At 44.8% G+C, this 10,076-nt stretch overlaps 1 protein-coding gene across 1 annotated transcript in view; it reads right to left on the bottom strand.

Moving 5' to 3' along the window:
* The window catches only part of LOC122547628 (neuronal tyrosine-phosphorylated phosphoinositide-3-kinase adapter 2-like), a gene marked incomplete at its 5' end in the record, with an annotated part of 27,043 nt that extends 19,044 nt beyond the window's left edge, over positions 1-7,999 (bottom strand). Inside the window, one exon of the mRNA XM_043686231.1 lies at positions 7,497-7,999. Coding sequence (XP_043542166.1) covers positions 7,497-7,999 — 503 coding nt within the window. The remainder of the gene's footprint in view (positions 1-7,496) is intronic.
* Between the last annotated feature and the right edge of the window lie 2,077 nt (positions 8,000-10,076).

Here is a 10,076-nt window from a genome sequence, read left to right as displayed (position 1 = left end):
CACCCACACACTCACACACACACACTCACACACACCCACACACACCCACATACACACACATACCCACTCACACACACACACCCACACACACACACACACCCACTCACACCCACATACACACACACACGTTCTCACAAACGTATTTTGCCCGGAACATCGACCATCCTGGTTGTCTGATGCTGCCTGACCTGCTGCACGTTTCCAGTACCACACTATTGACACTCACACACATACTTTACCAAGCATACACACACAAATGCACCCTCTTTTACATGCACTCACACTCACATGTATACACTCACATGCAAATATTCATGTTCTCTCTCACAGACGCACGCACACATATAAGGCTATGGGATGAATTTGCTTTTGCAGAATTATATTTGCAGATACATTCAATTTTGCTCAAAAAGCACACAATCTGCAGGCAGGCAATCTGTGTATTCATTAATTCCTACATTAAAAACAGAACCAGTCTGACTCAAAATTGGAATACAGACAGACTCTGACCTCACACCTTTAATGCATTGTCTGGACTGAGATGTCATTTTTTAAATAAAACCTTAAGTTATCTCGAGAATGTGATTTAAAAGAAGTTCTGGGACTTACATATTAATGAACCTAAACCTGCATCACCATTCTAAAAGATAAAAGACTTAACAGTAATCTAGGTTTGTTTAATATATTGTTTCAATTGTATGACACTGTAATCTTTTGCTGTAAATTCTGTGTCTTATGATCCTACTTCACAACTACCTGATGAAGGAGCGTCGCTCCGAAAGCTAGTGCTTCCAAATAAACCTGTTGGACTATAACCTGGTGTTGTGTGATTTTTAACTTTGTCCACCCCAGTCCAACTCCGGCTCCTCCACATCACTAATAAAATAGGAAGTATATTGCCAACAGAGTTCACGTGTTTGTTTCAAGTTCTGGAAGAGCTGCATGAATGAGTGATGACCGTGGGGTATCTGACCACTGGGATTTGACAACTTGTGAGCTGAAAGCCATTTCAGAGAGTATTCGGGAGGCTAACTTGTCGATTTACCCCGAGAATGCTTCTCCGGGCTGGAGTCCTGTTCTCCTGGAGGTGTTGGGCTCTGAGACCCCAAACCGCACCATCTTCTCGCCCTGACAGGAATCAACTCCGGGGAGAAGGTAGTTGTGCTCATAAAACATACAACATTCCAGCACAGTACAGGCCCCTCGGCCCTTGATGTTGCACCGATCTGTGAAACCAATCTAAAGCCCATCTATCCTACACTATTCCATTATCATCCATACACTTATCCAATGACCATTTAAATGCCCTTAAAGTTGGCGAGTCTACTACTGTTATAGGCTGGCCGTTCCATGCCCCTACTGCTCTCTGAGTAAAGAAACGATCTCTGCCGTCTGTCTGAGATGGTCTTTCCATCCTTCCTCCTTAAGTGGCGTTTATTCAGGGTCCTATCTCTGGGATTGTCTTTATCTCTGAGCAGGCCTGTCACCATGCTTGACAGGCAAATCTGTATGCACAGCTTGAGCACTGGGGGCTGTCCCTTAGTCCAATGTAATCATTGCCTGGTTAAAGGACAAGGAGTCAGCTGATGGCCACTCAGTGCCTTGTTATCAACCCACCTCAGCCTCTTTCCCCACGGCTTCTAACTCCACACACTCGATGGGCCGACAGGCTTTTTCCTGTGCCGTAGGCCTCTATGACCCTACCATGAACCGAACTCAAGCTGCTGACTTTCCTAGTGTTCCTCCAGCTGAACACCCTCTTCCATGTTGCTGCTGATGACAAGAGGAAATTCCAGGCAAAGTTCTGCAAAGTCAGCTCACCGACCCCTTATAGAAAGATGGGAGGACATGTTGCCATCGCCTGGCTGGATGCCTCTCTGTAAATCATATGAGCTCTACAGTTTTCTGGGAGGAGCAGGGGACAGTTTGGTTTTCTAGGGGTCAGCTCTCTTATTGGTTTGAGTGAGGATTACAGTCGCTGATCCACTGGGAGTATCTGCTAGAGTTCAGTGGTGTCCGTTGTTCCAGAGTTACTCACATTGCCTGATATCTACTTTTTTTATTCATTCACAGGATGAGGGAGTCACTGGCTCAGCCAGTATCTATTGCCCATCCCTAATTGGCCAGAAGGCAGTTAAGAGTCAACCCCCATTGCTGTGGGTCTGGAGTCACATATAGGCCAACCTGGATAAGGGTGGCAGTTTCCTTCCCTAAAGGGCCTCAGTGAACCAGATGGGGTTTTCTGACAATCAACAATGGATTCATGGCCATCATTAGACTCTTATTCCAGATTTGTATTGAATTCAAAATCCGCCATCTCCTGTGTTGCAGGATTCAAGCCCAGGTCCCCAGAACATCACCTGGGTCTCTGGATTAACATTCCTGATGAGGGGCTTATGCCCGAAACGTCGATTCTCTTGCTCCTCGGATGCTGCCTGACCTGCTGTGTTTTTCCAGCACCACACTCTCGACTCTGGAGTAACAGCCCAGTGATAATACCACAAGGCTAATACTTATAGATATTTTCCTAATACACCTGTTCAGAGATGTTTTTACATACCTCTGGAGCTGGTGGTACTTGAACCCCGGCCTCCTGGCTCAGAGGAAATGGCATTACCAGTGTGCCATAAGAGCTCGATCTGACCTATAACCTGGAGGCTGTATCAAGATCTCAGCATAAAACAGACTGTGAGATATCAGCAAGCGCATTTTGCAGTGAATGGTTCTCCCCCCCTTCAAAGGTTAGACCTGAGCAGCTCTTGGGTAGGACAAGGTTAATGACAAATTGAATATGGAAAGTGAAGAACTTTAAGTACATTTAAGTCATAATTGGACAGGCATATGGACGTACGTGGAATAGTGTAGGTGGGATGGGCTTCAGATTAGTATGACAGGTCGGCACAACATCGAGGGCCGAAGGGCCTGTACTGCACTGTAATGTTCTATGTTCTATAATGTTCTATGAAATATAACCGTTCCAGATCTTTTTTAAAATATAGAACATTGAATGTTACAGCGCAATACAGGCCCTTCAGCCCTCGATGTTGCACTGACCTGTGGAACCAATCTGAAGCCCATCTAACCTACACTATCCCATTCTCATCCTTATGCTATCCAGTGATCGTTTAAATGCCCTTAAAGTTGGCGAGTCTACTACTGTTGCAGGCAGGCTGTTCCACACCCCTACTACTCTCTGAGTAAAGAACCTACCTCTGTCCTATATTGATCACCCCTCAATTTAAAGCTGTGTCCCCTTGTATTTGCCTTCACCATCCTAGGAAGAAGGCTCTCCCTGTCCACCCTATCTAACCCTCTGATTATCTTAAATGCCTCAATTAAGTCACCTCTCAACCTTCTCTCTAACGAAAACAGCCTCAAGTACCCTCAGCCTTTCCTTGTAAGACATTCCCTCCATACCAGGCAACATCCTAGGAAACCTCCTCTGCACCCTTTCCAAAGCTTCCACATCCTTCTTATAATGCGGTGACCAGAACTGTACACAATACTCCAAGTGCGGCCGTACCAGAGCTTTGTACAGCTGCAGCATAACCTCCTGGTTCCAGAACTCAATCCCTTTACCAATAAAAGCTAAAACACTGTATGCCTTCTTAACAACCCTATCAATCTGGGTGGCAGCTTTCAGGGATCTGTGTATCTGGACACGAGATCTCTCTGCTCACCTACACTACCAAGAATCTTACCATTAGCCCAGTACTCTGCATTCCTGTTACTCCTTCCAAAGTGAATCACCTCACACTTTTCCGCATTAAACTCCATTTGCCACCTCTCAGCCCAGATCTGCAGCTTATCTACGTCCCTCTGTAACCTGCAACATCCTTCAGCACTACCTACAACTCCCCCGACCTTAGTGTCATCTGCAAATTTACTAACCCATCCTTCTACACCCTCATCCAGGTCATTTACAAAAATGACAAACAGTAGTGTACCCAAAACAGATCCCTGCGGTGAACATTTCCCATCAACCACCACCCTCTGTCTTCTTACAGCTAGCCAACTTCTGATCCAACCATTAAATCACCCTCAATCCCATGCCTCTGTATTTTGTGTAATCTCCTACCATGGGGAACCTTATCAAACACCTTACTGAAATCCATATACACCACATTAACCGCTTTACTCTCACCCACCTGTTTGTTCACCTTCTCAAAGAATTCAATAAGGTTTGTGAGGAATGACCTACCCTTCACAAGGCCATGTTGACTATCCCTAATCAACTTATTCCTTTCTAGATGATTATAAATCCTATCTCTTATACCCTTTTCCAACACTTTACCCACAACCGAAGTAAGGCTCACAGCTCTATAATTACCAGGATTGTCTCTACTTCCCTTCTTGAACAAGGGAACAACATTTGCTATCCTCCAGTCTTCTGACACTATTCCTGTAGGCAGTGATGATGTAAAGATCAAAGCCAAAGGCTCTGCAATCTCCTCCCTGGCTTCCCAGAGAATCCTAGGATAAATCCCATCCGGCCCCAGGGACTTATCTATTTTCACACTTTCCAGAATTGCCAACACCTCCTCCTTGTGAACCCCAATCCCATCCAGTCCAGTAGCTTGTATCTCAGTATTCTCCTCCACAACATTGTCTTTTTCGAGTGTGAATACTGATGAAAAGTATTCATTTTGCACTTCCCCTACCTCCTTTTCCCACAACTATCCTTGACTGGTCCTAACCTTATTCTAATCATTCTTTTTTCCTGATATCCCTATAGAAAACCTTCCGGTTTTCCTTGATCCTATCCACCAACGACTTCTCATGTCCTCTTCTGGCTCTTCTTAGCTCTCTCTTTAGGGCTTTCCTGACTAACTTGTAACTCTCAAGCGTCCTAACTGAGCCTTCACATCTCATCCTAACATAAGCCGCCTTCTTCCTCTTGACAAGAGATTCAACTTCCTTAGTAAACTACAGGTCCCTCGCTCAAGAACTTCCTCCCTGTCTGACAGGTACATACTTATCAAGGACACCCAGTAGCTGTTCCTTGAATAAGCTCCACATTTCTATTGTGCCCATCCCCTGCAGTTCCTGTAGACAGTGATGACATAAAGATCAAAACCAAAGGCTTGACAATCTCCTCCCTGGCTTCCCAGAGAATCCGAGGATAAATCCCATCCGGCCCTGGGGACTTATCTATTTTCACACTTTCCAGAATTGCTAACACCTCCCCCTTGTGAACCTCAATCCCATCCAGTCCAGTAGACTGTATCTCAGTATTCTCCTTGACAACATTGTCTTTTTCGACTGTGAATACTGATAAAAAGTATTCATTTTGCACTTCCCCAATCTCCTTTTCCCACAACTATCCTTGACTGGCCCTAACCTTATTCTAATCATTCTTTTATTCCTGATATCCCTATAGAAAGCCTTCCGGTTTTCCTTGATCCTATCCACCAACGACTTCTCATGACTTCTTCTGGCTCTTCCTAGCCCTCTCTTTCGGTCTTTCCTGGCTAACTTGTAATTCTCAAGTCTAACTGAGCCTTCACATCTCATCCTAACATAAGCCGCCTTCTTCCTCTTGAAAGAGATTCAACTTCCTGAGGAAACTACAGGTCCCTCGCTCAAGAACTTCCTCCCTGCCTGACAGGTACGTACTTATCAAAGACATGCAGTAGTTGTTCCTTGAATAAGGTCCACATTTCTATTGTGCCCATCCCCGGCAGTTTCCTTCCCCATCCTATGCATCCTAAATCTTGCCTAATCGCATTGTAATTTCCTTTCTCCCAGCAATAACTCTTGCCCTGCAATATATACCTATCCCTTTCCATCGCCAAAGTAAACATAATTGAATTGTGGTCACTATCACCAAAGTGGTCACCTACTTCCAAGTCTAACACCTGGCCGGGCTCATTACCCAGTACCAAATCTAATGTGGCCTCGCCCCTTGTTGGCCTGTCTACATACTATGTCAGGAAACCCGCCCGCACACATTGGACAAAAACTGACCCATTTAAAGTTCTTGAACTATAGTATTTCCAGTCAACATTTGGAAAGTTAAAGGCCTCCATAACATCTTCATATTGCTTTCAGTAATAGCAGAAAAAAAACTCAAAAAGTGCCAAACTGTCCCGTATCGATTATCTCTTCATGTTTTGTTTCTTTGGAAGTCAGCCTTCAATTGGCAAACATGTCTGAGGAATTAAAACCGATTTATCTATGAATCTAATCAGTAACACGATCAACAGTTCTGGAACTGATTCACAACAGAGTCCACATGTCATTGACAAGGTGCTGCTGATGAGTCAAAGACATTCTGGATCAGTTTAGATTAGATTACTTACAGTGTGGAAACAGGCCCTTCGGCCCAACAAGTCCACACCGACCCGCCGAAGAGCAACCCACCCCCCTACATTTACCCCTTCACCTAACACTACGGGCAATTTAGCACAGCCAATTCACCTAACCTGCACATCTTTGGACTGTGGGAGGAAACCAGAGCACCCAGAGGAAACCCACGCAGACACGGGGAGAACGTGCAAACTCCACACAGACAGTCGCCTGAGGCGGGAATTGAACCCGGGTCTCTGGCGCTGTGAGGCAGCAGTGCTAACCACACGATTAGGGTAAGGTACAGATAGTATCTAACCAACCAATGGTTGCAAAGCTCAGAACTTGTCCAATATTAAGTGTGATTCTGTGTTTGGTCGGTATTTGGCAAATAATACTGGGCATTCTACAATTTAAACTTATCAGCTGAGAGTGCAATGTGACATTCCCCTACATGCAGGAAGCAGTATGTATGAACATATAGGAGCCTATTCCTTGTAAACAGAAAGGACATTTACACACATTGTATCTGTTACAAAATAGATGACAGCTATTCTCTGCTTCATTCCTCAGAACAATGTCTGCAGTAATCAGAGTCAATCACATTTAACAAAGCCTTGCAGTTATCTGTCAGTCAGTATCTAATTAGTATGTTCTCCATGATAAATGGCAGAAGGAATAGAGGGAATGTGAGGATGGGGGGGATGGGGGGGTTCAGAATTTGCCACCTGAGTTTGAGGTGGAGGCAGAGAGCCCAAATGTTTTCAAAGAATCCCTGAATCTGCCCCTTAGGTACGATAAGCAGCAGGACCCTGGGCTGTGAGCAGGAAGATGGGATTAGAAAGGGCAGCTGGGTGTCTTAGTGTCAGCATGGACAAGATGGGCCAAATGGGCCTTCTATGCTGTATCATTTCAATGATTTCAATGTCTCTTCCAATCAGAGGCAAGCAACCAAGATTCTCTCCTTATACCGTAAAAAAAATTATGTTCTTCATGTTGTGAATGTTGTGAAATATACCAGTTGAAAAGCTTCTTTCAGATGCTCCCAAAAGGATTATTTGTCATCTTGCCTTCTTACCTCATCTCACCGAGGCCTGGAAACTGAGCTTCTTCCCATCTCTGATAGTGCTCAGTGTCAACCGCTGCCAACAGTAAGACAGATGTATCAGGAATACTTTAATAAACATTTAGGTGGAAGATTTGTTCACCTGCATTTTTGTCTTGCTCTTTCAGTGCTGTTCCAGTTGACACTGGTGTCCCTCCTGCTCCTGATGTTCCTCCTGTTTCTGGTATCCCTCCTGCTCCTGGTGTTCCTGCTGCTCCTGGTGTCCCTCCTGCTCCTCCTGGTGTTCCTGCTGCTCCTGGTAGACCTCCTGCTCCTGGTGTTCCTGCTGCTCCTGGTGTCCCTCCTGCTCCTGGTATTCCTCCTGTTGCTGACGTTGCTACAAATCCCACATTGACAGTTTCAGCTGAGATACTGAGCTTGGTACTTGGATCTCGCTTGGGTTTCGGAGGTGGCTGTTTGCGAGCACAGGTGTGACTTTCATCATCGCCACCTCCAACAGAGTGAAGGGACTGAGACCTGACAGAAAAGCCACTGGCACAGGGATGTGGCAGGCGATCCTGAGGAGCAGGCAGTGTCATGAATCCCAAACGAAAGTGTTTTCCCATGCAGGTACCTTCACTTCCTTTCCCAACCTCGGCGCCTAATCTGGAAGGAAAGCAACAAGAGATGGTTAGAAGAATGACGAGGAATCTTCACTCCGTTTCTTCACTCCTTTACTTTGGAAAGGAATGTTTTGACTTCCCTGTCAGGTGAAGAATGGTTTTGTCAGTTACTAATTTCCAAGGTCAGGGAATGGTGTCAATCATATCACAAGATGAGAATGCCAGAACAGGAATCAGTAAAGTTTACTTATCCCACCCAACACATTGTATTGCCTACCTTGATATTCAGTAGAACCTCAGACTAATTTTATCATCTTTGGTAAATCAGAGCAGGAGTAAGCCATTCAGCCCCTCAGCCTGATCCACCATTCAATGAGGTCATTGCAGATCTGTGGCCTAACTCCATATGCCTGCCTATGGCCCATATCACTGATACCTTTGTTTAACAAAACCAACTATCGCAGATTTAATATGAACAAAAGATCCAGCATCCAGTACCATTTGTGAAAGGAGTTCCAAACCTCTCCCAACCTTTGTGTATAGAAATCTCCTGACATCTCTCCTGAACGGTTTGACCCTAATCCTCAGACAATGCCCTAGTTCTACAATCCCCAACCAGTGGAAATAGTTTATCTTTATCTACCCTGTCTTTTCCTGTTAATATTTTGAAGTGTGGGATTCTGGGTAATCCAAGATGGAGGATGGGAAACATTTCTGGCTGTAACAGCTGCTCCTTTTTGAGGTATTTTAGGTGCTGGAGGTGATTTCCTCGAATCTCAGGAGCAGCAATTCCTGGTTTATACACTGTTACATTGTTTTGAAACTCTGGAGAAAAAAGTCAAAACAACAGCAGTTTTAAAAGGGAGAAGGACCGACAATAGACAGCACATGGTGAGGACAGTGCAGGAGAGAGAGAGAGAGAGAGAGAGAACCTGCACAGTTAATGTCTTTGCTGTTTGATTCTTGTATCGCTGGACATTGGAGTGCCTCTGGGAAAATTAACAAGCAGTGAAATTCATAACTGATCTTGGGGGAACCGGTTTGGGTGAAGTTCACAGCGCAGAAACCAATAAGTTAATCGTTGTTTTAAGTGTGTCCAACAGAAAGGCTGCAGTAGTAAGTAGAGTAGGTTCTTTCTTGATTATGTTTTTGGAGATATTTCTCTTGATTAAACTTAAAATATAATCCATAATTAGTAATTTAACCTGGGGCAGTGTTTTGTAGAAGAATAAGGCGTTGTTATTTTCTGGGTCTGTAGAATGTGAAGGTGCAAAAATGGCCTTTAATATGTACTTCTTGTCAGATGTGGGAGTTTAGAGAGAGTTTAAGGGTTACTGTGGATTATATCTGCCATAAATGCTGTTGATTGCGAATCTTATCAGATCGAGTGGATCGGTTGGAGAGACAGTTAGAAGCGATGAGGAATTTGCAACAGCAACAGTATGTGATGGATGGCAATTATAGGAAGGGGGACGTCTCAGATACGGTCACATAGATGGGTTAACTCCAGGAAAGGTAAGAGAGGTAGGCAGCTGGTGCAGAAGTCTTTTGTAGCTATACCCATTTCAAACAGGTATGCTGTTTTGTAAAATGTAGGGGGTGACAGATTCTTAGGGGAACGTAGCATGAACAGGCAAGTTTCTGGTATTGAGACTGGCTCTAATGCAACGAGGGGTACGTCGGCTTCCAAGAGCTCAATTGTGTTCGGGGATTCTGTGGTCCGAGGTACAGACAGACGTTTCTGTGGCCAGCAAAGAAAAATCAGAATGCTGTGTTGTTTCCCTGGTGCCAGGATCAAGGATGTCTCAGAGAGGGTGCAGAATGTTCTCACGGGGGAGAGGGGCCAGCAGGAGGTCATTGTCCACATTGGAACCAACGACATTGGAAGGGAAAAGGTTGAGATTCTGAAGGGAAATTACAGAGAGTTAGGCAGAAATTTAAAAAGGAGGTCCTCAAGGGTAGTAATATCTGGATTACTCCCAGTGCTACGAGCTAGTGAGGGCAGGAATAGGAGGATAGAGCAGATGAATGCATGGCTGCTGGTGTATGGGAGCTGGTGTATGGGAGAAGGATTCACATTTTTGGATCATTGGAATCTCTTTTGGGGTAGAAGTGACCTG

This window comes from Chiloscyllium plagiosum, unplaced genomic scaffold (genome assembly GCF_004010195.1).
Source record: "Chiloscyllium plagiosum isolate BGI_BamShark_2017 unplaced genomic scaffold, ASM401019v2 scaf_5858, whole genome shotgun sequence".
Taxonomy (NCBI): domain Eukaryota; kingdom Metazoa; phylum Chordata; class Chondrichthyes; order Orectolobiformes; family Hemiscylliidae; genus Chiloscyllium; species Chiloscyllium plagiosum.
The sequence above is the reverse complement of the archived record's forward strand: the minus strand, read 5'-3'. Positions and strand labels throughout refer to the sequence as shown.